General features: G+C 40.5%; 1 protein-coding gene across 2 annotated transcripts; it reads left to right on the top strand.

Annotated features, from left to right (window-relative positions):
* The first annotated feature begins 6,100 nt into the window (after window positions 1-6,100).
* On the top strand, window positions 6,101-26,302 carry COCH (cochlin). Of its 2 annotated transcripts, none has more exons than XM_077784056.1 (11): window positions 6,101-6,175; window positions 6,254-6,298; window positions 11,812-11,968; window positions 16,460-16,593; window positions 17,748-17,810; window positions 18,689-18,733; window positions 18,821-18,968; window positions 19,879-19,982; window positions 21,403-21,629; window positions 23,313-23,829; window positions 24,527-26,302. In XM_077784056.1, exons 1-11 carry the CDS (start codon window positions 6,151-6,153, stop codon window positions 24,700-24,702), a joined length of 1,641 nt encoding a protein of 546 aa, XP_077640182.1. In that variant the 5' UTR covers window positions 6,101-6,150; the 3' UTR covers window positions 24,703-26,302. The 2 variants fall into 2 exon arrangements, with proteins under 2 accessions (XP_077640182.1, XP_021395005.2); XM_021539330.2 differs by having other exon boundaries at window positions 6,102-6,175; window positions 17,745-17,810.
* Window positions 26,303-27,788: the final 1,486 nt, after the last annotated feature.

Below are 27,788 nucleotides of genomic sequence, written 5' to 3'. Positions count from 1 at the left end.
AGCATCCTTAGCCACCATTCTCTGATGTCAAAAACTCTCCTTAGCTCTTTACTTTTGCAAGAATAAAAAAGGCTGGCACTTGCCATTGGCTTCAGAGAAAGAAAAAAGCAAGCAAATTGCTTTCAGTTCTGTACCTTGCCCACCCTTGCCAAACCTTGGATGAAGTTACTGGAGAAGTAGTGTTTCTGGCAGTACATAACTTGGAATTAGAGGGAAATTAGTGTTGTGGTAAATAATCTTCAAATAACTACTGAAGGGGAGAAAAGAACAATGAAGGACTAATAGAGAGAAAAATACTTACAGCTCCATCTGTTGCTGGAGATGGGCAGTAATTCCACTGCAAAAAATTCAAAAGCCAAGTCTACCACTTGGTAAACTGATACGAGTTCTAGTTAAAGGAACTGAATTCTGGAGAATAAATCAAGCTCCAAGTGTAAAAAATAGTGATTTAACAACAAGTGTCAGATTTTTTTTAACCATCAAAATAGAAATTAAAAATACTTTAAACCCACATAAATGCTTACAATACATGTCAAAGTGAAATCTGAACTCAAATATAATCCCTATAAGCGATAGATGATAGCACGCTTGATTTAAAAAAGAGACATTTCATCTCCAGAGACTACAAACTGCCCTGGATCAGCAGTTACTCTACTACAAACCTATATTGCATTGAACATGACAAAAATACAATTATTTCTGAAATCTCTGAGTGTTACCAGAATCTCAATATTAAATAACTATTTCATGGTACCTAAATAGATATCATAAATCTGTTTACATTGCTCTTATTAGAATTCTGCAAAAAATATTTTAAACAAAAAATTAAAATAATACAGAGATACAGGTATTATAATATCTGCTCTTTCTAGAGCAGATTGAAACTAGATTGAAAACTGGCTCTTTTCAAACATCTGTGTAGATGATTAAATCATGCCCAGCAAAACCATGGGTTTTCTCATTCCATTAGTGAAATACAGCTAGCTTTCATTTCCATTAGTTTATTATATTCAAAAGCCCAGTGAAATAAAGAGTTACAAACGGGTTTGCATGACTCTGATTTTGGGCAATTCACCAGTGACATATTTCTGCTTGTCCAAATGGCCAAGTACTGGCTAGTTTTGGCCAATATGTACTTTTCTGGATGGACTAGCAATAAAAGCAGATTCCAGAGGGTTTTTAGATGTCACTTATAAGGGGTTAAAGTGAGTAAGCTGAATTCACTGTATCTTCACTTTATAAAGTTAGTAAAAAATTTATTTTTCATTATGAAGATTTGCAAATACTGTGTGCAAATATAAGTGCGCATGAAGGAAAGACAAAGAATTTGTGTTTTTAAGAATGGCTACAGTGTGTGTGTGGTGCCCTGGATTACCCTCAGAATGTGCAGATGACCGTTACCGAAGGAAGTGGAAGGAACAGCATGTTCACCAACTACAGAGCCAGGAATAACAGAAGCCACACATTCAACAACAGCCATATGACTACAGGCAGGCTCTGATCGGGCACTTCCACCCAGGGTTAACATAATGTTTATATGAAACAGAAAAATGGGCCTCCCTTACAGAAAGATACGTATTTCTCCAAGAAATGTGTGCCCATGGAACAGGAAGCAATACTTGCAGCCTCTTGACTCAACAGATGGATGAACCCTCAGACTACAGGTGCTGGCTACAGAAACAGGATTTGAAATTCTGTTTCCAGAAAGCACACACCTTTCTCTGTGTTTCACCACAGATACCAGCATCCCCAGCTCTCAGTGTACAAAAGAGATTTTCTGACTGACGGTTCACTCCTGCACACAGTGGCATTGCTGCACCAAGTGAAACACCAGAGTGAATGGGCAGCAAATGAAAGCCATCCTTGTCTTTACTGATTATTTAAGAGTACTCAATGTTTTAACACAAAGAAGTTTTCAAAATGTAATAAAAATACACCTCTAAGCTGACAAAGCTCTTCATAATATCCCAAGCTAAGTATCCAAGGATTAATCCAGAGCTATTATCTACTTCTGAAATAATCATTACAATTTCACATGTGTTTTTAAAATTCATATGTGAAGTAATTTTAATCTGTTTGCCCTTACCTGTTATTTTATCCCCAGGCCTTTTTTTATCCTCAGGTCAGTGAAATGTGTAAGACAATTATTTGAATTAATACAGAAATAGAACTCACAGTAACAAACATTCTTAAAATTTGTCTTGAAAATCTCCTCAGACATCATAGTAAGGACCAACCTTCAGGTTACTCTGGAGAGCACACAACAGAGCAGGACAGAGGCGAGATCAGTACTGATCATGGGTGAGAGATGGGCGGTCTTCTCCCTTCTCATGGGGAAAACCCTGGTAGGAGAGGAGACAGACTCACATCTATCCCTCCTCACAGATCTCTGCAGTTACTCTATGAAATAAATTGCTGATCTAAAAGGTATAAACTGCAGGTAGATGGGGGTTTGCTGCCCATCAGGAAGTTTTTACTAGCAGTCATGCTTGAACAGGGAGGCCTGCATGCAGGCACCTGCCTTCCTCAGTGCTCAGGCTGCTAGGCTGGTGCATTGCAGCGTGGTTGCACACTGCTTCTGGCTGTGGTAAAGAACCCACTCCAGAAAAGCCCTCCTGGAGAGTACTCCATGCTATGCAATGCCAGGCAAGGTGCCTGCTGTCCCTGTAGCCCCTGCTGAGGTGTCCCCAAAGGCTTTGGCCATCTGCCCTGGTCTGGTGCCTGTCCGTGCGTGTGTGAGTACTCTCTGCCTCCAAAGGAAGAAGGCAGTGTTGATTCCAGGATGGAGAAACCCCTGTGCTGGGAGCCCAGCAGGTTCTGGGGGACAAAGGGCTGCCAAGGAGCATTTCAGCAGTGGGACAGGAACAGTGGCAGAGCTCCAATGCTTAATACTATATATCTGAATGCATCATTATATTTACATAAACAAGCGCTTCCACTGCCACCCAGCACAGAGGGTATCAAAAAATCCCGTTTACAGTCTTTGCTTTAGGTGCTGTTTCCACAATCGTTTGCTTCTTTCTTCTGCCTTGAATGTTTTTATTTATTCGACATATTTTTCCTAAGGGGATACGATTCTGTTTGTTTTACTAGCAAGACAGTCATTTGGGAACAAAACAAAAACTAATGTTTCATAAAGGAGCCTAACTAAAGGAGGTGATGGTGTGAATTAACAAATTGAGCTTCATGTCAGGAAGAGGGCTGTGTCCTCAGGCAATGCAACGTTTGCATGTATCCCTCTAAAGTCCCTTCAAATCATCTACGGCATCAAATAGCCTTGCTACAGATGGCTACCCAGCACCAGGCACATGTGTGCTCCATCAGCCCAGCATCAGTCTGCCTGTCTCATACCAGCATTCCTGGCAACTCCTTAATGCCTTTCCCAAGACAGCATAGTTTCAAACAAAAAAATTCAAGCACAGCTCAGAACCTCTTGAATGGAAAATTGAAGGTGGCATGCACAAGTCAATGCCAAACAGTTTGGAGGAAGAAGGTGTAAAGGAAAGCATTATAGGTTTGAAAGGAATGCAGGGACAAGCCAGAAATACAAACTTCCAGAAAATGGAGGTAAATCAGATGAAATAAAAATGTAGAAAAGAGGTAACGAAGGACTGCAATAAGGATGGGTGAATGTATTTTCCCAGAGAGTAAATTGCAAGGCACAGGAAGGGTCCTTCCTACCCAGTGGAATATAGGGCTTAAAATTTAATTAGTGCTTTCTTCTGTCTTTTTTGATCTTTGCACAAAGCCTTTCTTCACACAAAGGACAGAGAAGTTTCTGTGGGGCTGTGATAGGGGAGCCAGTCTCCCTCGGTTCAGGCATTTCCCGTATTTCACGGCATAAATGGGATGCCTCTGCTTGTTCTTCCTGCCCGTCTCTCGACCTCCGGAGGAAGGTGTTCCCGGGACATTTCACTGCGGCAAACACGCCAGCCCGTATGACAAAAGTTTCTGCGGAGCAATTTGCTCTCGCCACCAGAGAAGTTGAAACATTAGCCCAGGACTAGCCAACACCATCTCCTCCGCCCCAGCCGGGTCTGAGCTCCACTTCGGTGCCGCCTCCGTGCGCCCGGCTGGAGCGGGGCTGCGGGAGCCGCGGGGCGGGCACCGGGCAGGGAGAGGGGATCCCCCGTCGGCTCGCAGCAAGGTGGGACGCCCCACAGCTGCCATCGCCCCCTGCGAGCCCTTTGGCTGCATAGATTTTATCTTTAAAAATAAAAATTGAGCAAATGTCCCTTCTCTCTTAAATACCTCAGCCCTAATGAAATGGGACCTGGAGTCGCCACAAAAATTGTGACGAGTAGACTGCACCTGAAGGAGACCCCACACGGGAGGAGAGCTCTGGGACACACTTTTTGGAGGCCTTTGTCACGGAGGCGAAATGTGACCGACCCGCTCGAGGGCACCTCTTGCTGTGGAGGGAGCCTGCTGACGAACAGGAATTTCTTTTCAAGATCTCGGTATCCTGAGAAGCTGAGAGAAACTCCAGCAGAAGTTCCTGACATCCGCATCATCCACCTTGCATAATTTTGCATTTGAGATGCTCCCGTAGGAGAAGACTCTGTCATGAGGAAAGCATCGCCACCTTTATCCTGTGTGGGAAGCACAAAAATGTGTTGCTGGGACGATCAAAGCTGTGGGGGAAAGGGGTATCGTGTTCTCACCAGTTTGTGCTTTGCTTGAATTAAACTCCGGAAAAGCAATAAATTACTAATAACTTACCCGGTCATGCTTCCCATTTTGCTTTTAAGGGACACATATCTATGAACAGATCACAGAGTTCTCAAATATATTTATTTTCAATCATACGAAGAGATATTTCACAAAGGGCATTTTTATCCGAACTTAAGAGAAAAAAAAAAAAAAATCCCTAAAGCGAGTTGCCCTGAGCAGATGCCTCCCAAAGCCGGCCACTCTCAGGGCTGGCTGCAATGCCCGCCCGCACTTAATTTTCTGCTCCGGCAAATCCTAATTCCTATGAAGTCTGAAGGTTTAGCTATATTTAAAAGTTCATTTCGGGAACAGCTGTCCCAAGCAGAAGTCAAACAGTGTATGCTGACGGCCGCCACAAAATGCGATTTTATGGCATTCTTTAAAATACACGCACTTCTGCCTACGATTCCCAAGTGACCTGTCCCGTGCGCATCAGCGCCAGCCGGTGCTTCACAGCACACAGCGTGTGTGCCTTCAGCTGCGGAAACGGCTCGGGCTGCAAAGCGGGGGGCTTGGTTTGATTAGTTTGGTTTGGTTTTCCGTTGGTTGGTTGGTTGGTTGGGTTTTATGGGGGTGGTTATTTTGTTTTTGCCGCTTTTTTTCTCCTTTAATTTAATTTAAGCAAAATTTTACTTAAATGAAAGGCAGGCACCTGCAGTATTTGCGATAACGCTTTAGACCAAACAGGATACCCGAAACGCCGGTTCGGGTATATCCATCTCTCCGAATGATTCAATTAGGCGCTGATTTCTCCTCGCTGCAGCGCCCAGGGGGACCAGGCGAGGCCCTCGCACGGCGGCGGCTGCGGCCGGCGGGCCCGGGGCGGGCGGGACGAGCTCGGGCGCCCCTCGGCGCACCTCGCAGCACCCATGGCAGCTCTCTCCCTTCCCTCAGCTTCGAGCAAGGAGCAGAGGTTGCGGCGACGTACCTAACACCTCGCTCGCATTTCCCAAAACATCTGGAGTAAAAACACCTGCCATGAGGCGTTAGAGAACCGCGGGTGGAGGGGATACCCAGGGGTGGGAAGGCAAACCGCAAAGGCGCTTCGCCGAGCACGGGAACGTCCTCACACCGCCGCTGCCCGTCCGGAGCGGCGAGTTACCGAGCGGGGAGGCGAATTGCTGCAGCCGGCGGCTCAGGGCAGCGCTGGGCCGCCGCTCCCGGCGGAAGAAGCCGGCGGGGGGCGCGGCGGGGGAGGGACGGCAGCACCTGCCGGGCCCAGCGGCGGAGCTGCCCAGCCCCGTGCCCGCGCCCTCCTTCCCTCCGCCCGCCCCGTGCTCATGCGCCCGCCGGGGGTTTAAAGCGGGAGCGGTGCCTGCCGTGGGCTGTCGGGCTCGGCGGAGGTGCGGGGCAGCGCGCAGGGCACGGTGCGGTGACCCGGCCGGCACGCCGCTCTCCGCCGCTCTCCTGGGCTCAGCTCCGGGCCGCCCCGCCGCCATGTGGCTCTCGGCGCTGCTCCTCGGTGGGTACCGCGGGGAGCGGCGGGGCCGGCGGCGCAGGCACGGAGCAGCGCCCCGACCCACTCGCTGTCTGTTCGCAGGCGCCTTCCTGCTCTCCGGCCCGGTGCGCGGCAGCGACGGCTCGGGTGAGTTGGCCGCTGTTCCCCCTCCGCATCCCGCGGGGATTTGTCCCTCGGAGTGTCTCTGCCCGGCCTGCCCCGCCCCGCCGGGAGGCGGCAGCGCCCGGGGAGCGCTTGGCCGCGGGTGCCGGCCCGGCCCTTCCCCGGCGCGCCGATTGCGGCCGCCTGTCGCCGGGATGCGCGGGGAGCCCCGCCAGGTGCGGACGGGCCCGGGGCCGCCGCCGCCGGGAGGGTGCGCGGAGCCGGCCGGTGGGAAACTGCAGAGGGGCACGGAGCGGGTCTGGGAACGCTTCCAGACCGGGGTGAAAGCTCCTTGCTGGCACGGGCTGAAGCAGCGCCGTGGTGACAAGTGTCCCCGTGGAGGGGAGTGCCGGTAGCAAGAGTGAGTGGGAGTGTTTGTGTGTGTTATAAAGGCACTCGTACAGTTCTTGGCAATTTGAGGATCTCTGGCATATTTTAGACCATGGAATTGATTAAAAACATTTTAAAGTTGCCCTGCCATTATTTCAACCTGGAAAGCAAAAGAACATGCTTAGAATGCCCAGCAGGCTATGGCAGGGATTGCCTGTCGTACCATCCTGTGTTGGACTGCATCCTTGCTGCTGGAGAGCAGGCTCTCCTAGAACCAGAATAAATCCATGGGAACCAAGAGCCACAGGAAGCAGTTGGAGAAATATGTGACAGAAGGACGCAAGCAGTTTGTCTGCCCCTTTCAGTGGAACCTTTCACCAAAGGAGGATAGGAGCCTCCAGAAGAACGTGTTTCCAGATGCAGGCCTGGCCTGCAGAAGGTGAGTGACCCCAAGCTTTTCTGAATGGTTGTTAACAACTTCACAGTTATTAGGAATCAAGATTTTCTGCTCATTTTGTGTTGAATCAAAGATTTGGAAAACTCTTTTGTGCTAAACTGATAAAAGCTATCTGTGACATAATTGCTATAGCTAAAAAATGGAAAAAATGCACGGCAATGGAAAACCTACTCTAACCCCCTAGTTCCTTTCCCTTTTTTACTTTGCAGGTGCATTATAGCAGAAGTGCTGACAGTCTGGCAGGAAACAAATCAATATTTTCTGGGATGCTTCCTTCAGGGCTGGAGAAGCCACTGTAACCAGAAGGTATCTGGAACCAGCTAAAATATCATTAATGTAAACATTTTTGTAAGATATTGCTCTTACCATTATTCTGAGCCTAAATTCAGCAGCATTTGGTTATTGAACTAGAAACTTACATTTATAAAAGTGCCTAATTCTGTTGTACAAAGTAATGAAAGAGCATTAGTTTCCTCAAGAATCTCAAAATTTTCTTTATACTCCCACTGACATGGATACAAATGCTGCCAAGTTCAGCAGCTCTGGTTACCACACACGAGGCTGTGTGGGTGGGTGAACACTGCCGTGTGATGGCAAGTGGCCTTAAACTGGTGAGAAAAGGGCAGGTCTCAGATTGATATGAATGATATAGCCCTGACCATGTTTCTCTAAATCCTATTACCCCTGTCCACATCAGGATATATACTAAAGATTTACATCAATTAGTATGCAATCTGTAAACATGTTTTCCAAAATATGAAGTGTAGGTTTATTAATATGTCCTTTTTTTTTTTCCCCAACTGTTGATACTACTTGCATTAGATAGAAAAAGCCTCAAAGTAAAAAAGGACGTAAAATCTTTCTATTAAAAAAAATACTAAATACTAAAAGAACAGGAAGCATAATAGGGATGTACTTCTCTATATTACAACTCATAAAACTCTTTTTCATGTAGGAACCCCTATTTTTAATTTTGTAATAATGTACATAGGATTTCTTTTTTACTTTGCATAAACAAACTGTTTTCCAAAGCAACACATGGAAGCTTCAAGATTAGAAAAGATCATATTTTGCTTATGGGTTTTATTTCCATACAATAACTTACTTTTTAGCAGGAGCCACTGCTTTAAGTCAGAACTTTTATAGATTGACATAAGAGGCAGCAATTCATGGCAAAATCAGAGCACATGAGAAGAGGCACCAAAAAGATGGAAATTGATAGAATGATTGAAAACATGGTTGTTTTAAGAGATAAGTCAGTCTTTGCTTTTTTTTTCTTTTTTTAGGTCAACAGTGATGGAAGACGTTCATTCCTACCCTTAAATATGGCCTAAATCAGGAAGAATTACAATTCATTTTCTTTGTACCACACCTCTGTAGAGAACTCTGATGCAGTGTGTTTCTGTGAAGCTTTAGGAGTGTGTGTCTTGACAGGATGGGGTGATAGTTGTTTTATGGTAGTTCTAAAGGCCTAACTGAATCTAACAGAGCATAGGTCTCACATATTCACCAAAGTCCAGAATGGTTGGAGTCTAGAACTGAATCCTTTCCTGTAAATTGTAAGCTTATATTTATTTCTTCCAAAAATTCTTGGATTTAGAATATTGCATCACATAAGTATCAAAAGAAATGCCTCCACTACCACAGCTCTTGCATTCTTCCGTTACAGTGATTAAAACTTATGGGTTTTATCTCAGTTACTTTATATATATAGATACAGCTCTTTGGCAGTTTTTGCCTGTTGAAGTATCTTAGACTAATAAAAACAGGCACTTCTTCAATTTTAACAGTAATATCATCTATGAAATGTGTGAGAATGATGAGTATGTAAGCTGTCAAAGAACAATTTTATATATTGTAGTATTCTGACCTCATTAATACATTTTCATGTTTGCAATGAAGTCGCTGAAGGGTTGGATAGCTGGTGATGCATTAACAAACAGGGAAGAACAAAAACCACTGCAGAGTTGATACCGTAATTCTTAATTTTGAAAGTCAACCAAAAAATTAGCTTTCATTTGATACTTTACTAAACCCTTCTAATGTTAGTCTCTGTTTTAGGGTTATGACTAGACAAAACTGTATCTACCTACAGAAGAAACTAAAATGAAATTGTTGGTTTTAATTAACAGCATCATTTTCCTCAAAGTGTGTGTTTTTACCTCAGTGCTGATCCAGCTGAGGTATAAACTACTAAATCCCCTAGCTCCAGCATACCAGCTCTTCAGTTTGCAGCAACATGTACCCTTCCCTTGGAAGCCCGAGACAAGGATCATGACAGTCTTTAGGCTGCCAGTACAGAAAAATCCTGTGGCTGGGCTACAATGGATTTCTGTGTTTTGATTGCCAGGGAAAACACAGAAAGATTATTTTTTTCCCCAACTTCTGTGCTATGCAGAAGCCTGCCACATGACAGTAATTAGTAAGTACCTGGTGATGAGGGAAATGCTGATCTCTAAGTGATACAGGGTTTGTTAACTAGACACATCTAATTATTGTCTTTGTATGCACAGCCAGCCAAGAATTCAGTCAAGTACATTACATTAGAAACGACAGGAGTTAAAACTTCCTGTGGTGTCTTGCACTTTTAGAGGCTGGAAAAATATTGCAGGGTGAGAGTCACAAGCAGTGCTGTGAGAGTAGAGATTACCAGTGGTGCTTATTGCAATTACTCCTCCAAGGATTTCCAGCCTTCCAGCCGCTGTTTGATTTTGATGGTCTCGCTAGGTGTCATTTGGTGAATACTACTTGTTCACTGCCCATCAATTAGCAAACACCCTTGTAGAACTTCCATCAAAGGATTAGGGGACTCAAAGAAGAAAGCAAATCAGCTTATTTTAGCATACCAATAATATAGCACTTGACAATGAAATTATGGATCTTCTAGGTATAAGCCCTGATTCTACTTGATTTATCCATCTTTTGTTTTTAAGGCAATTAAATAATACTAAGCATGGCTGGGATGTGAGTGGGTAAGACTAAGCCCTAAAAGGAACTTTTTATTTCTTAGAATGCTTGAGACTCTGATTAAATCACTTTAGTTCTTGCTAGGTAGACAACTTTAATTATCTTGAGAAGGGAAATAATAAAGGAGTACTTACTGCTTTCTTTTCTTCTTACTCTGGACTATATAGGCAGATTCAGCATATGCAAGTCCCGTATTTGTGTTAACAAATAGCAGCAGTTATTTTTCAGGAAGATGTGATTAGGTAGTTTAACATTGTTTCAGCACAACATTAATGACTATTGTAAATAATTACGAGTAAAATTGCATACATAGTTGATGAATATGTGTGTTCAGTTTATGCAGTCAGAATGAACAGATGTGCTTCCCTCTGCATTTCTGGCTGCAGCTGTTCTGCTTTTCACCTCTAAAGTCAGTGATATTAGCTGAAGGTATCATCTTTTCCATCCCCCAGTGAAGAACAGCATATGCTCCAAGTGCTTTCATTTATAGGCAGCACATGTTGGGGTCAGAAAACACCCCAGGTAAGAATGAAATTAGTAGGCAGAAAACAGATGAGACAGATCAGCGATCCCTGAAACACACAGTCCTTGGCTGTGGTGCATGCACTGATACCTTGACCAGCCTCTGCCAGCTTTCATCTTAACACTGTGCAAAGGTAGTATTCCAGGCACATTTAGAAAAGGTTCTTGTACCTTCTAGGTGCCTTAGGAAGTTCAGAATAAACAGCCAGGCATGGGTTGGACTTGTGCTGCTGAACTGATAATGATCTAAGACCAATCTCTAATTTGCTGTGCAACAGGAGGGGACTGTGCTATCTTGTGGAGTAGGAGGATGGTAGTTACCATGCCAGATAAAGACCTCTATGTTTTAAAAAGAAATAGCATCCGTTTGCCAAGTGAAATTGTGTACTGATGTTAATCTGTGTCTGCATGCCTTCACTGTACACAGGCAAGCATAGTGAAAGCTTAATGATGATAACCTGGAGAGCAACTTCTGAAAAAAGGCAGAGTTCTACATAAAAAATGCATGTGCCTCAGCTGAATAAATAACTTTTGTATCACCTTTTGTATGAATCTGACAGTCCTCTGCACAATGATAATGATGTAAACTTCACTGTAATGACTTGATACCAATGTTGTAGATGCTACTGTATTACTGGAGCAACAAGATGTGTGTGTTCCTTTTTTTTTTTTTTTACTTTTTAATTCTACTGGCGTCAGTAGAATTTATTACAAGAGGCTAAGGGAAATGCTGCTAAATGCTGCTGTCAACTTGCTTTGTGAATGCCACTGGAGAGAGGATTCAGAATTTCCCAAGTGACTCATAGGTGTCTTATGGCTGAAGATTTCTGTGGTGATGTCAGAGTGCTTTAGTTTCTTCCTTGCAAACTGCCACCTGCATCCGCGGTCTGTCAGCCCTCAAAGGTCTTCCCCTTGCCCTTCTGTCTCTGCAGTAAATTTACAGATATGGATTGCTTTTCCTTTTGTAATGTTCCTTGATATTATTTTAATGTTGTTTGTTCATGGGAGTTTTTTTCCTGCCACTTTTTTCCCATAAGTAATTTTGAAGTGTGTTCTTCCTTGTCATACCTGTATATTTGTAAGCTCCAAAGACATCTTTATAGGCATTGTACCTGATTTCAAATTCAGATATTGCTTTAAACTTGGAAACTGTAAAGATAAAAAAAATCCCAGAAACAAACCCTTAAGATTTTCAGGTCAAAAGTTCTTCTTTTCTCTTTAGCTTCTACTGCTATCACGTGCTTTACAAGAGGACTTGACCTTAGAAAGGGGACAGAAGATGTCCTTTGCCCAGCAAACTGTCCTCTGTGGCAATTTTATGTCTTTGGGGATGGAGTTTATGCTTCTCTTTCGAGTGTCTGTGGAGCTGCCATACACAGGTGAGTCAGATCATTGTTAATCCATGTGTTGAGTTTATATAGTCTATGCCACACTTACAAATCTTAGCCTTTTGATGACATCATAATCTTGTTCAAGTCTTTGAATGTGGTAGGCTGTGGTAAGGTGTTTTAAAAAGCAGACTAAAGGTGAAAATGTATCTGTTTAGGAGAACCACTGTTTTTGAAGACTGCCTTTAAGTTGGGGGCTATTAATTCTGCTGGCCTTTCATACTCAAAACAATTTGCTGCATGAGAATGTTTTGGTAGCTTTGCTGCAACCATTAACAGCCATAACTAGTCCTGGCATAAAAGGATTGATGCATAGGGGAGAGACAATAGCTGTTTAGTTCTCAGCTAATTTCAGTGCAGGCTGCAAAATCCAACAAAAATATAGAAAACAGTTGCTTCTTCTTGCTATGTGTTGCAATGTCTAAAATCCATATTGGCATGAAAGAAACTTCAAGAAGACATTCCAAGTAGGTGATCAGAGTTTGCCATTATTGTGACATAAGTAGAGATGTGCTTTGAAAATTTTGTAAATTTCTTCCAAATAACTTAACTAACTTTCAAACCAGGTGTACCCTCCATTTCATTGCCTGGTGAGTGCAGATACCTCTGTACTTTTAGCACTGTTGGGTCCCGGCCCTGTGTCACCTATCAAGTGTCAGGAACACTTCAGGAAACATCAGCTGTGGGAGCAGGGCTCCTTTAGTTTCTTAAACTGAAAATTGGTTGTGTGAGCATGGGTCTCTTCCCCCTTCTATATCCACTTCAGTTTGCATGCTGGGTCTACATTGAGGCTGGATTCCTTAATTTTATATAAACCAAATAGTGCTCAGTCCTATGAGTAGCTCCATTACTTTGAGGCAGTTATTAATGCAAGAAAATACTATGTCATACATGAAAATAATTTAGCAGAATTCAGCTACAAATAATTCTTTATACTACAGATGAATAATCTTTCTGCCTTTTTTAGCTTGTTATATTTGGCTTTTTATCTCATTTTATGTGTAATTACTCCCAGGAAACAAAATATTTATTTAATATTGATCTTTTTCTGGGCAGAAGAATAAAAGATTTATTTGTTGAGGGAAGAATGGATAACCTCCTACCAGGCTGACACTATGTACGCATGAAAAACTGAGTTAAATCTACCACTGAGTGATTAATTGGATTAATAATCAAAAAGGTCAGATGAAGGACTAGGTTCTCAGCTTGTGCAGTTCTGTTCCAGTGCCAATTTCGCTAAATGGAGACATAGCCCAATGTGGTAGCTAGATGTTAAATAGGCATTTAAATTTTTTCATAACCTTCCTAACTTGTCAAAGGGTAAAACCAGTCCCCGTTAAGCACTGGGGTCTCAGAACTCAAGTCTAACAAAAGCACATCATGGTATTACCAAGCTGGGCACAAAGTGCCCATAAACACAAATGGCTGACCTGCCCCAGTGTTTGCTGGAAGAATATTGACAAAAAGGTTTCTGGCCAAAGGGATTTCTGAGCAGCCATAAATCCCTGGGAAATGTTAGTATCATGCTTGCTTCCACTGTTGAACTTCTTTCCTTTCAAAAGCAATAGGGGTGCAGAGAAAGAAAGGAAGAAAGAACGAACACAGCTTAGGGGACCAGAGGATGCTGGCATGAAATGCTGAGCAGCTCTGTATCAGTGATTGATGGCAATCAGGCAGCAGCAGGACACCAGTTTGGAGATGAGGAGGATAATTCTTGGGGTGATGGAGAAAGGCTGATTGATTATTTGGAAGCAGTTTGCACATGGTGATAGTAGGAAGGAAAGATGGGAATTTGGGCAACTCAGCTGTCTTGCCTAAAGTTCCTGAGATTAAACTGACTGCAGTTACATCTACAAAGCTCACCTCCCATGGCCAGAAGACTCTCTTTGTGGTCTAGGCATCAGATTTGATGTGTGGACCTCTTGAAAAATTAATTCAAAATTCAGCAACACCCTGTATCTCTTTCTCCAGTAGTGCAAAGAAACAGTTCTTGCACACTGAAGAAGTGCACAGAGAGCTTCAAAACCTTGCATTTAATGTGGTGATTTATTTTGATTCAGTACAGATTTTAAGTATGCTTTAGCTGAAATTCCTTTATTTTATAAGACCTTTCTGGTACCCTTGGTTGGTATACTTTCTTTCACAAGCTGTTGTGCACTGAGGTACAGGATTACTGCATTGTGTATCTGCTTTTCTGTTTGTGTCCATTTTTGAGTGAAAAATACCATTTAGGTATAAATTACAGGTTGTCATTAACAAGCTAGGCAAGAGAATGGACTAACAGCTTTTACATAAAGCCCCTGTTAAGCAGCATTGGCAGCAGCATATAACATAACGAGTAGCAAAGTGAAAGTTGCTCCTGGAAAATCTGCTGAGCACCAGTTTAATCAAAACAGCCATGGTATGCAAGTCAGTCACACAGGAGCAGAGCACAGCAGTGAAGAGCAAAGCAGATTGCAGTGACATAAGTAATTCTGAGGAATGCAGAGGCACTTCTTCACTCTTTAAAAGCCATTCAGACTCACACAGGACACATCTTGTTTTAAAAGTCAATCATAAATCATTGCAGAAAGGAATTTGCCAATCTGGTTCAAAACACAAAGGTAAACTGGCAATATATGGTTTGCTCCACCTCATCAGATATAAACATGCACTCTGAGAAAGCCTACCTGAAGAAACATCCCAGGTAAAACTGATCAGATTGTAAAAGATGGCCTTAAACTATTAATTCACCTACAGAACAAAATGGCAAGAAAGAAGGAATAACTTTCATAAGGTCACAGGTCATGTTACATTCACATCTAATATCAGCCCCCACTTGCATTAAAAATAGCAGAGCTGTTGTATGGAACGTGTGTTTCTTCAGAAGGCAGCATGAAACTTTGACTTGTGTTCACATACAGAATTGTATTTTCAACAAGTAGAAAAGGAGCAAATAAATCTATTCCATCTTAACCATAAAGCTTCCAAATTCTCCTAGTGGAGACTAGGTAGATTATTATTTTTCCTCTAGAATTTTCAATGAAATTTAATTAATTATTATTGTTGCAATTAAAATGTAAAGACTAATAGACAAAATGGAATCATGTAGACAACATCGATAAAATTGTGCCTATAATAAGTTTAAATCATTGTTTCCAGGAATGCTTCTTAGGCTGAGCTTTCCATCTGAATGTTTTTCTTTAGTTCAGTTCAGCACTCAAAGTTGTGAATCCACAGCCCAGAGAGTAGGAAGAGATACTGAGCTCTTCTTAGGAGCTAACATGGGCATGGATCAGGTCTGCTGATGTAAGCCCAAAGTATCTTCACTAAAATTGCAAGTGCAAACTTAAAATAGAAACTGTTCCAATTAAACACATTCTATTTGACAGATTTCCTTATACATTAAGACTGAGACACTAGTGCAGGTTTGAATGCCTAAGAGAACCAGATACTAGAGAAGACATTTATATTCTAAGTAGACTGAAATATTCCAAGTACATTTATGTGTCATTTTTCTCAAAGATAATTTTGACTTATGGAATTTTCCTGTCATTTAAAACTAACCAGTTAATGGCTCTCATCTGATTTTTATCTCACTGTTTTTTTGAAGAACTATGAAGTGCTGTTTGTATTTGCTAACTTTATAATCTTATAGTTTTAAATTAATTTAGGGTAATCTTACTGAAGCTTCTTTGTCTATATACTCTATAAAGCACTCCTAGATTAGAATATACCTGTATATTTTGAAACTAAAGAATTTAATGTATATAATCATGGTTCAATTTAAAAATGCAATCACATACATGAAGAATGAATGTATTTTAACACTATTCCAAATAGAATTTTATGTGGCAGTTGCCTTTGTCACAAATATCTATATCTCATATTATCAAAGACATATGTAAAGTTTTTTCTGAACTCTGGTCTCGATTATTCTATTTTCACAATATCTTAAATCAGATTAGGCCAGGTTGTTCTTTCAAACAGGAAGCCAAACAGAATCAAAAACAAAGGCACACATTGCTGTGTTTAAATAGTCGTGAAATGATTGCTTGTCTCCCACTGAGCTGTACCTGCCCACGTCCTACAAAGCATCAAGTTTTGCTCCCACTTAAAGCAGTTCAGTTTTGATTTTGACCTCTAAAAATAACTGTTCTTTCAGTTATTTGCTTTTTCACATAAAAAGAGATCTGACAGTTTTGATGCTTCTTACTGTCACTTAGGAATTGATATGGCCTGAAGCATCACTGTTGTGCATTAGTCTAAATGCCAGAATTATAGGCTCTCCTGACATTTTAAAATAAATCTACATGATACTCTGTAGAACAGTTTCTTCTGAAGTCTTTTCAGCAACTTAGATTGTTCTAGCCTGAACACAACTGCCTGCCTCTATTGCATCTTTTTGAGAAGGTTGGTGACAAAAGTTCTGATGGTGTTACCTGTATTGCATTTTCTTGTGACTAAAATGTCTGATTTATACCAACTCTTTTTTGACCTTAGTGGGGTGATTACCAACACAGGAGGAGCTGTAAGGGTACAGACTCTCCCAGGACAGGAAAACTACCCTGCTGTAAATGCTAATGGGATCCAGTCTCAGGTGCTCTCTAGATGGGCTTCATCTTTCTCAGTGACTGGTAGGTGGATTGCACTTACTGTTTGCAAACTATATTTTAAGCTGTGGCAGAACTGTGGGACATTTCCTCAGTGCTTCTGTATGCATAAAGAAAGTGATTGTTTAGCAGCAGAAGTTTTCACTTCTAATTTATTATTTAAACTTCATTTTTCCTCTTTTACCTGAAGAGAAACTATTCCAGCTAGAGTAGCTAGTCTGTGACAGAAGCTGATACATAAAGATGAGTCAGTTATTTAGAGTATAATGATATGATAGCAGGCAGCTGAAAGTTCCATGACAGTTTAAGTTTATCAAAGTCAGTGTTTCAATCCTGCCACTGCAGTCCAGTCCTCTTGTCACTTCCAGCCATTTAGTTTTATCTCTTCTCTCCCTCTGTTTAATTTGTGCAGGCAACAGCACTTTGTCAGGCCCTTCAAATACCTTGCTCAGCATTTCATGCAAAGACAAAACAGTAATAACATCAACTTATATGTACTGTGGTAATTAAGCTCCAGTGCAATGTAGTGGTTTTGTCCAGAAGTTTCTGTCCCCATTGTTGAGATAGTTGTTAATTATTAATTGCCTAATTGCAAACCAGTTGTCATGCTTTGCCACACAGATGAGGCTAAACCACCTTCATAAAATCATATGCAGAAACACATTGGTTGTCTATGTTGTTGTGGTTTCAAAAATATTGAAGTGTGCGTTTGCTAGTATAGAAGACTTGTGAAGCAGATCTCTGTAATGTGCTCTTACTGTTTACAAGTAAAATTCAGCCTACTATCTCTAAGATAATAGTATTCCTTGTATAGTGCTCATGGCAAGTTGCTAGCTAAGAACTTGGAATTAGAGGTGCTTTTGGTGTGGGTGAAAGTGAAATCCAGTTCTCCAGATCATGTCCTTTCTTTATCTGCTGGAAATAATGGCTACTACAGCTCAAAACCTCTTATCAGATATATGCTATAATGACTCATCAGCTGCTGTTTGAAATGCAGAAATTAATTACCTGTAAAACAAGGACTACAATACTGGATTACACCAAAGGTTTGTCTAGGCTCATGTCCTACTCTCAGAGTAGCTAATGGCAGATGACAAAGGAAGTACAGTAATTCTTCAAGCACTTGTAACTTCATCTAATTACACTGAAATCCAGTCAAAGTATTCTTATTTTAGCAGGTATCAAGAACGTAGCTCTGGAAGCAGTTGGGCGGTCGGTGTCCACAGCCCGTCCCTCTACAGGTACGTGTGTCTGCAGCAGGGGAAGCCCCTGGAGAGGGGATGCACAGCAGTGTGCAAGCCCCTGGCTAAAGGAACTTGTTTCTTTGAGACTCATTTATTTTCGAAGAAGAAAACAGATGCGGTATCTGGTTTTGCTGTGTATCTTGCACCAGAAGAAAAAGAGGAATCATATGTAGTCTTGGAGATTGATTCTGATCTCACTAATGTTTGTGCAACTTAAAAAAAAAATGAATGATTGAATGAATGAAAAACTGGAATGATTTTTGAGAAGTATAGAGATAGCACAGAGGAAGGTAAGCATTCATGAGCTCATGTGATGTTCATTCTTTTTAAGCAACTCTTCTCAGACAGAGTTAATGCATTCCTTCTCACAGAACTGCTGAACAGCTGAGTGCTGTCAGGACATGCATAGCAGAAATTTAGTTGTTATGTGAATTTCACCACAGAAAGTGCTGCATTAAACCCTTTTTTTGAAGGTTAGTGCTGTAAAAATACTTAGATCCTGTTTGTGAGTAGACCACCTGTTTTACAGTTTAAGTCATGTTTTGCTTCCAAACAATTAAAAGTCCATTGTACAGCAGGGTTGCTAATTGAGAAACAGTAGCACTTGGGAAGGTGAGGTACAGAACGCACCTGGCTTTGTACAACTCAGTCATCAGTCAGATGGCTGTAGAAAGGAAGGTTAAACTGTTTCATTTGAAAAATAATATTCTCCAAGGAGCAAGCAGTAGTAGCAAGAGTTTAATTATTAAACTGATTGACAATTTCTACTGCCAATAGATTTCACTGTAATTTTTGGAGTTGGAGCTTTTTCTGCTTTACTTCCTTCCATTAATCTTCTTGTTCTTAAGTGATCCATGCTGTTTTTTTCACCAAAGGTAAAAGACCTAAGAAGACTCTTGATAAAAAGGCTGGAAACAAAGGTAAGAACAAACAGATTTAACTCCTGCAAAGCAGAATTCTAACCATTATTTGGTTTTAATAAGTATACTTATTTTGGATGTTCACAGACTGTAAAGCTGATATTGCATTTCTCATTGATGGAAGCTACAACATTGGCCAACGTAGGTTTAATTTGCAGAAAAACTTTGTTGGAAAAGTAGCTGTAATGTTGGGAATTGGAACAGAAGGGCCTCATGTTGGAGTTGTACAGGCCAGGTAAGAACAGATCTACACAACATATAATGGAGTAATTGATAAGAGAAATCAATTAACATATCAGTTCTCCTTTTGCAGAACAATAGCAGTCAATAATCGCTGATGAATAGCAAGGGAAAGAAACTCTTGAGCTGTAGCACTATTTTCTCTGTGCTATACTGAGATGTGCATGTGAGGACATGACAAATTTGAACATCTTCTGTCTCTGATATTTGACTAGAGAGCAGCTGGACTTTTCACAGCCCCTCTGCTGCAGCTTTGCATCTCATCTTCATAGAAGAGCAGGAAACACCCAGCAAAAGGCAGATGCCAGTTTCTAAAAAATGTAGTGAGAGAATAGTCCCTAATGGCTATGTACATATATAGAACAAAAACCTGCTCTTATCAAGTGATAAACTATTACAGCTGATATTTTTCAAATTGTAACTGCTCACTTGTTTTTGCTTTCTAGTCTAAATTAAAAATTAAATCTGGACACAGAATACTTAAAGTCTTTAATTGTTTAGTCATAAACTAGAATATCTTGAACTTCTCCAATCAAAAAACTCAAACTGCATTTTGTAGGATTTTTTTATGAGGAAGGTATTTGTCATACAAATAGTAGAAAACCAGCCAATCTTTAATTACACAGATGCATGTAGTTTATCATGTAGTTCATATTTTTTCTTTATGTATTTTCAACCTAATGTCTTCAGTTGTTTGATAAGCATGAGAATCAGGCTGTCCTTAATTTATCCATTCAGATAGATAATTCCTCTTGCTAAAGATTGCAAGACTTAATAAACAAGAAGCATACTTACATTTTAGTATTAAAATCCAGAGAAGAATATATCAAAACTATTCCAGTGTGTTTTATCTTGCTAATGCCAGTATGAAAAGTGAACCTTATTACTGTTTTATTTTTCCACAGTGAACATCCAAAAATTGAATTCTATCTGAAAAACTTTACTGCTACAAAAGAAGTTTTATTTGCCATAAAGGAATTGGGCTTCAGAGGAGGCAATTCCAATACAGGTGAGTTCCCCCTAAAACAGAATTCACTTCTTTATGCATTATATATATATATATATATATATATATATATATATATATATACACATACACACATAGATACATACATGTACATGTATCTGTGTGTATCTATGTGTGTGTAAATGTTGAAGTTCCTATAATTCACATAGGTCAGGAAGTGCTTTAGATGCCACACTTACCTTAATCAGGTTCAGTGATTTTCCACTAGAACATTGTCAAATCTCACATTTAATTTCTAGAAGTTAGGCATGCTTATTACACATTTAATTAGACTATAAGTGTTTATACTTGTATAAATGCTTCCTGCATTTTAACAGTAATTGACTTTTCACTAGTAACAGAATGATATCTTGAGACAAATTCATAAAAGGCTTTAGTGTTTGTTTCTTGTTGGCTGGCTAATTAAAGAGTTAGACTAGGAGTAAGGAGCAAGTAAGTGGCGGTGAGAAGACATCATGGCTTAGCCCCAGCCAGCAACCAAGCCCTATGCAAGTGCTGGGTCTCTTTCCCCTAGTGGGATGGGGGGAGACTTGGGAAGAGGAAAATGTGAAAATTTGTAGATTGATAGACAGTTTATTAGGGAAACCAAAAGCGACTCACATAAGCACAGCAAAACAAGGAATTAATTCACCCTGTCTCATGGGTAAGTGGGTGTTCAGCCATCCCCAGGACAGCAGGGCTCCAGCTCACCTAACAGTTTATGCCAACACTCCAAATGTCCCCTCTCCCCCTCTCCTTCATTCTTCTTCCCACAGCTGGCCATGACCCTGTGTGGTGTGGAATATCCCTGTGGTCACTTTGGGCCAGCTGTCCTGGCTGTGCACCCCCAGCTTTCTCACTGGCAGGGTGGCACAAGAGGTAGGAAAGGCCTTAGCACTGTGCAAGAGCTGCTCGCCAATAACAAAAATATCCCTCTGTTGTCAACACAGTTTTCCACACAAATCCAAAACTCAGTCCCTACTAGCTAATCTGAAGAAAATTAATTATCACAGACAAAACCAGCCAGACTGAAACTAAGCATCTCATGATGTTGCATCTCACAAGCTAAATTTAGGTAGCTTCTGAACTTTCTTCCTTCCAATCCATTTGACAGGTACTAATATACCTACTTCCTAGTAGGAAACTAGATCCATGAGCAAAAAAATCTAGGGGAATTCCACCTCAGCTTTATCTGTGGTTTTTTTTTTTTTTTTTTCCAGGGGGAGGGGTGTTGATTTGGGGTAATTTTTTAACTTAGAGGTTGCCCAAGCTTCATTATTATCAAATTTCCTGGGGAACCAATTCAATGCTACGCTGGCTTAGTCCTGTAGTTACAACATAAATTCCAGATGGGAAACTGATCCCAGAATGCACCATCACTGTATGCATTATTTCTTCATATTCTTTTCCTGTTCAAAACAAGGCAAAGCTTTGAAGTACACAGCTCAGAAATTCTTCTCTCTGGAAAATGGAGCACGGAAGGGAATTCCCAAGATCATTGTAGTGTTTCTGGATGGCTGGCCCTCAGATGATCTAGAAGAAGCCGGGATAGTGGCCAGAGAATTTGGAGTCAACGTGTTCATTGTGTCTGTAGCAAAGCCCACAACAGAGGAGCTGGGAATGGTACAGGACATTGGTTTTGTTGACAAAGTAAGAAAGAATGTTATTATTTGGTTTTCAGCCATGAATATAATTCTGGAGAATTTACAGTAAAATTCTAATGACTAATATATATATATAATAACTCATATAGATGTATAGACATAAAAATATTCTCTCAAACCAGTTGATTAAATTATCCCTGCTCAAGAGTGATTTAAAAGACAAGCAGAAGGAAGGTTAAAGAAACACTGGAGATTTTTCCTTGCTAAAGGGGACACACAAAGATACCATTGTCCTCTCAGTTCAGAAGTCTGGCCAAGTTGTAGCTCCTGGAATTTGTAATTGCATGAAGACTCTCAGTGCAGGAAATTCCCCTATCTCAGGTATGGCTGAATATGCCAAAGCAATGACAAAAGCTGATGTGATACACTCTCTTTCCTGAAAGGGCAGACAAGAGAGGTACTTATTTCTTGTCTGCTCTGTGGATAATTATTTACTTACTTTCACTACTAAGAGGACAGAAAATATGGAAAAACATATCTTAGCAAGTCTGTGCACAAGACTTTGATCTTGTATGCAGAGTTTTGGATCTCGTTCCTTTTGAGTTAGAGCAGGAATTCAAATACCAATCACCTACTCTCACATAAGCTTTCTGATCAGTAGGTCTTTACTTACTCTGCAGTGAGAAAACCAGTCATTTTCCACAGGGAGGTTGTAGATGTCTAATTTCATCAGAAATGGCATGAACAGAATGAAGCTCTGCTTCTTCTAGGGATATCTAGCTGCTGACCCCAGAGGTATTGCAGGCAGGTCCAACCTTTATGCACTTATAGAAGCACCATAGAGTGGTTTGGGTTGGAAAGGGCCTTAAATGTCATGAAGTTCCCACCCCCTCGCCCAGGACAGGGACACCACCAGCTAGCTCAGGCTTGGCCTCAAACACTTTTGGGGATGAGGCATCCACTATTCCGAGTAAACTGTCCCAGTGCCTCACCATCCTCACAGTAAAGAATTTCCTCCTAATATCTACTCTAGATCTCTCCTATTTTAGGAGATCTCTTTGCCTTGTACTATCACTGTCTGTCCCTGTATAGGCACAGAAAGACATGACCTTGAGTGGCTGAGGTCTGTCCTCCCTTCCGCATTTTGATCTTGGCTGGATTAGTTGGAGAGCTAATTTTGAATTTAACAGCTTTTTCAGTTACTTTGTACTTCACGTGCATCTGATGGAAGCTAGGGGAAAAGAAATTTTACTCTGAATGACCTGGAGCTATATTTCTACCCAGCTCTGTCTGTGTTTGTGACATATTATAGATTAAAAATCCAAAGGTCTTACCAAGTTCAAGGGGAAAACACAGAGGTTAATTTTCAGTGTATAATCAAAAATAGAGAAATTCCAATCCTTTGGCTATTTAGTACCGTGACTTCATTCACGTACACAAAACAAAATTACAATTTTCAGTTGTTGCACTTCTTGTGAATAAAGCTAAATTATTTGAAAATTTTCATAGCTTGAGGGGCAGGGTTGGTTTTGTTACTGGATAAAATAAGCCGCACTATAGTTTACATTGACTTCAAGTGCAGCTGTTTCAATTTCTTTAAAAATAAGCACATAAAAACTATGAGGCTTTGTTTCTAATCTGCTTTTGAAAGAAAAATCATAGTTGTCTGAGTATTATCTATTCAACTAGTCTGTTGGAATTCACCCATTCCATTTATGTTTTCAAACAGGCTGTCTGTCGAAACAATGGCTTCTTCTCTTACCAAATGCCCACCTGGTTTGGTACTACCAAATATGTAAAACCTCTTGTCCAAAAACTGTGCTCACATGAGCAGATGTTGTGTAGCAAGACTTGCTACAATTCCGTCAACATTGGTTTCCTGATAGACGGTTCCAGCAGCATTGGAGAGATCAACTTCCGCCTCATGCTTGAGTTCGTGAGCAACGTGGCAAAAGCTTTTGAGATCTCTGACATTGGCTCCAAGGTGGCAGCTGTGCAGTTCACCTACAACCAGAGAAAAGAGTTCGGCTTCACAGACCACGTCACCAAGGAAAAGGTCCTCTCGGCCATCCGCAGCATCCAGTACATGAGCGGCGGCACTGCTACTGGCGATGCCATTTCTTTCACAACCAGGACTGTCTTTGGGCCAGTGAAAGATGGACCTAACAAGAATTTCCTCATCGTTTTGACTGATGGTCAGTCTTATGATGATGTTACAGGACCTGCTGCAGCTGCACGAAAAGCAGGTAAATTATGTATTTTGAAAAGCAGTGGAAGTTGATCCATCCTATTTCTGCTGCACTGCAAATGTTAAGATTTTAAAGTTTGCAAAATATCATACTTTGAATTCAGCAAAATACAAGCCCCTAGGAACTGTTTTCCATTAGGGTGAAAAAACCCCCAGCAACCAGCAATACAGAGCCAGGTATGACTAGACTCACGTATGGCAGCTTAGGGATCAATGTTTACCAAGTCTCATTTTCCCAAACAGTAGAGTAAGAATAATGAGCCAAGTAACTCCATCATCCAACTCCATCACTAGGAAGGGAATAAGCAGTTGTGGCCAAAAAGCTCACTGGGGCTGATGATGCTTGAAGTATGAGTATGTAAAGCCACTAAGTATACACAAAGGAACCAAACTTACTTTCAAAATCATTTTACAGTGTTACTTATGTTTCAAGACTGACATGGTAACTGCTACAATCCTATGTGTTACTACAAGAACAACTCAGACATTAGCTCTTATGATACCTCATATTTCCTTCAGGATTTTTTCTGAGACAAATCTAATTCCTGGTATTTAGTGGCAAAATCTAATTATCTTTGACAGACTGCAGGTGTTGAAACATGCTTTCAAATCCACATTGATTCATTAATGTAGAAATGGCTGGTTTTCTTGTATCTACAGGCAAAAATAGTCTTTTTTAAATTTCCTTTTTGTAGGAATAACAGTCTTCTCTGTTGGTGTTGCCTGGGCACCTTTGGATGATCTGAAAGAAATGGCTTCTGAACCAAGAGAATCTCACACTTTCTTCACCAGGGAGTTCACAGGATTGGAGCAGATGGTTCCTGATATTATTAGAGGCATCTGTAAAGACTATTTGGACTCTAAACAATAAAAAAATCTGCTGTTCACTATTTCTATTTGAAACTAAAAATCATGAAATTGAAATGGTCCCTCTAAAGTACAGATGTTTTATTCTTATATATGCTATCATAATACAGAGGAAGAAGGGCTATGTTTTGTTTCTCTAATCAGTCACAGATTCTTGTGAGCTTGTTAGAAGTTGTCCTTGATCCTGAAGTGCAGAATTTGGCCAACAGTTAATATTTTCAACAAGCATGGAGCAGCCTGAAGTTCAAAGCTTTGCATATCGTGCACTTAAGAATAATAGCAGATACTCAGAGGAAATAATACAGCTCTGACATTTTTTCTGAGACTTGCTAGATACCTTCTTAGGAGTTAAAAGAAATATAACTTTAAATACAAGGCACTACCTTCTATGAGCTTTCTGTAGCTTACAATTCTGTATCTTTTCAAAGAGTTCTCTTATAACACAAAGTAATTTCGGCACTCCTGTTGTGCAACATCCATTACTGCCAGGCAGCTTGAGAAAAGATATGAGAGTTGTAGCTAAAAGAGTCTGTTTTTACTACTCGGGTTTTTGCTGGATCTGGTTGGCAAATTTTACATCAAAATTGCCAAATTTTACACCCACAGATTTCTGTGGATCTATTTGGTTGGTTCTGTTGGCACAGAATTTTAAAGGTATTTAAGGCACAGTAGTTCTTTGAGAATCTGGATCCTAATATATTAGCTACTAGTGCTGCTTTCTGCACCACTGAAGTCAACAGCGATATTCCAAATATAACTGACAACCGGATATTTCCTGTCTGCTGCCTTGTACCGTCTTGATTTGACAAAGTTGCTATTGGCCAGACAGTTAGAGACAGGAATCTTGGGCCAAGAGATTAAATTAGACCACACAGTGGGAACTGAAAGCAAATTCAAGTCCAGAGGTACCTAAAACCTTTAAACCTAATGGATTTATATCAGATTACATGGTCAAAAAAGAAGAGAGTAGGCAGACACATGAAGTTGGATTTAGTAGTTTAGAGAATAACAACTTCATAATGCTAGTAAAAAAACCTTTATAGATGTGTGAGGTTTTCTGAAGATGAGAGAATAATTTTCTTGAAAAAGGTTTTAATTTGATTACATACCTAGTAATGTTGATATATTTATATGCACACGTGGTTAAAATGATGTGATATTCACCAAGTTATTCCAGAGTCCTGGTGTGAATAACATACTCCAAGTATTCTTTAGAAAATAAAGGGGGTTTGCAAATAAAATGTATAGTAGAAAACAAAACGGCACTTTCCCTATCAGTCTGGGGTTTCCCTTTTTCCTCTCCCCCACTATTGATTGTAAAATTTCTAGTAGTTATGGAGTGGCACAGAAAGGATTGCATTCATTGGGCTTTTGCTGTGCACTTTTAATAACTTATAACTGGCTATATATTACTCTAAACATAAATGGCAAAGATGCCTTGTATTTTTCTAGCAATTGTTATCCTTAATTTTGTTACGTGTTTATAGGTAAGAGTATTAAGCATTTGCTGTATAAATTCATATGCTATATCAACTTTGTGCAAAAATTCAATTAATTGAGTTTATAAACTTTTTCTAGAAATATATATTGCAAGAAAACTGGGATTGCTGCTGTCTGTTTTAATGTCTCATAACACAGAAGTCTTTTTTATTATGAACCTCATATAGTTTAGCTTGAATAAATTGTATGTGATACTTCCTAACTGTATTATCTTAAATTCCAAATAATTCTCAAATAATAAGGGTATTATTTTTACAAATATTTTAATTTGAATGAGTCAATATCAAGTCATATTAGTTATGATGATAGTTAAGTCATCTGAATATAAAGTGTGTGCTGGCTGATAGAATCGCATTTTGTCTCCTACTTTGCTTTTACTGTTGCAAAGAAATAGGCAGCTTTAACTCACATCATTCATTCATCAGACAAAAAGCAGGTTTACATCCCTGGGACACTGAAAGCTGCAGAGCTAAGTCTCCACATATTTCCATTTCACGGGAGTGGTGATGCCATGTTACTTGCACCCTTCATACACTCCTATGACACTCAGGGAGTATACAAAATACTTTTAAAAGATACAATGTTTATATGCTAGCAAGCATTTGTGAGCAGACAAAAGCAGAGACCTGGTGAGATACAGATACAGGGTGGAAGGGATATGGATTGTGCTGTAAGTAGAAGGCAAATTTTGGAGGAGGAACAGCATGGCAGAACGTAGCAGACACGGGCTGAACCTTTGGTGTGTTAAACAAGGTAAGAAAAACTGCAGACAAGGATTCAGTTTTATGCTGCTGGACCAAGCATTACAAAGAATGTGAAGAGAGCTGCAGATACCATCAGTTATGCAAACTCCAGTAGGAAAAACTGCTGCTGATTTAGGGCAGTCAGTCAAGATTTCAGCCTGCAGGAGAACAGTTCTGTTCTCTTGTGAGACTAATGAAAACCATTATAAAGGGGCCGGACTAGATGGTCTTTAAAAAGTTCCTTCCACTGAAACCACTTTGTGATTTTCTATGCCATAATTCCCTGAACAGTATTCAGACTTGGGGGACCTCAGATTTGCAATCCCAGTTCTGATGACCTATCACATCAACATTAAAAAAAAAAAAAAATCAGGATTCCTTAATTTACAAGAGTAGAAAACTCTGAGGTTAGGGATTTAGGTACTTAACTGTAACTCCCATGCAGCTGTTAGGAATTTTACATGAAATAGTAGTTAACACAGTTCAAAACTCATCCTTCTCACTTAGAGCAATCTAAATTTATAAATCTGCTGTCCTAAATAAATTGAAATCCCTTTTTGTACCATGATAACTTCCAGGAAGAGCAACAACCTACAGCCATGCTTTGTTAGGAAACATGCCTGAGCACTGGAAGCATTCCCTGCCACAAGATCTTTTCCAGGTAAATTCTCTACTTGCAGGCTATAAGAGAAAGGGGCACAACTTCCTTTGTCATTGGCAATATGTCTTTCTCAGTCTTACAAGGAAACTCAGGCCAGTGTCTCTGATTCTGCTTACAAATTTCCTGCACCTCAAATTTTGCACCTTGCACAAATCTTAGGCGTTTAGGTCCTGTCTTTACCATTAA

This window comes from Lonchura striata, chromosome 6 (genome assembly GCF_046129695.1).
Source record: "Lonchura striata isolate bLonStr1 chromosome 6, bLonStr1.mat, whole genome shotgun sequence".
Classification (NCBI taxonomy): domain Eukaryota; kingdom Metazoa; phylum Chordata; class Aves; order Passeriformes; family Estrildidae; genus Lonchura; species Lonchura striata.
The sequence above is the reverse complement of the archived record's forward strand: the minus strand, read 5'-3'. Positions and strand labels throughout refer to the sequence as shown.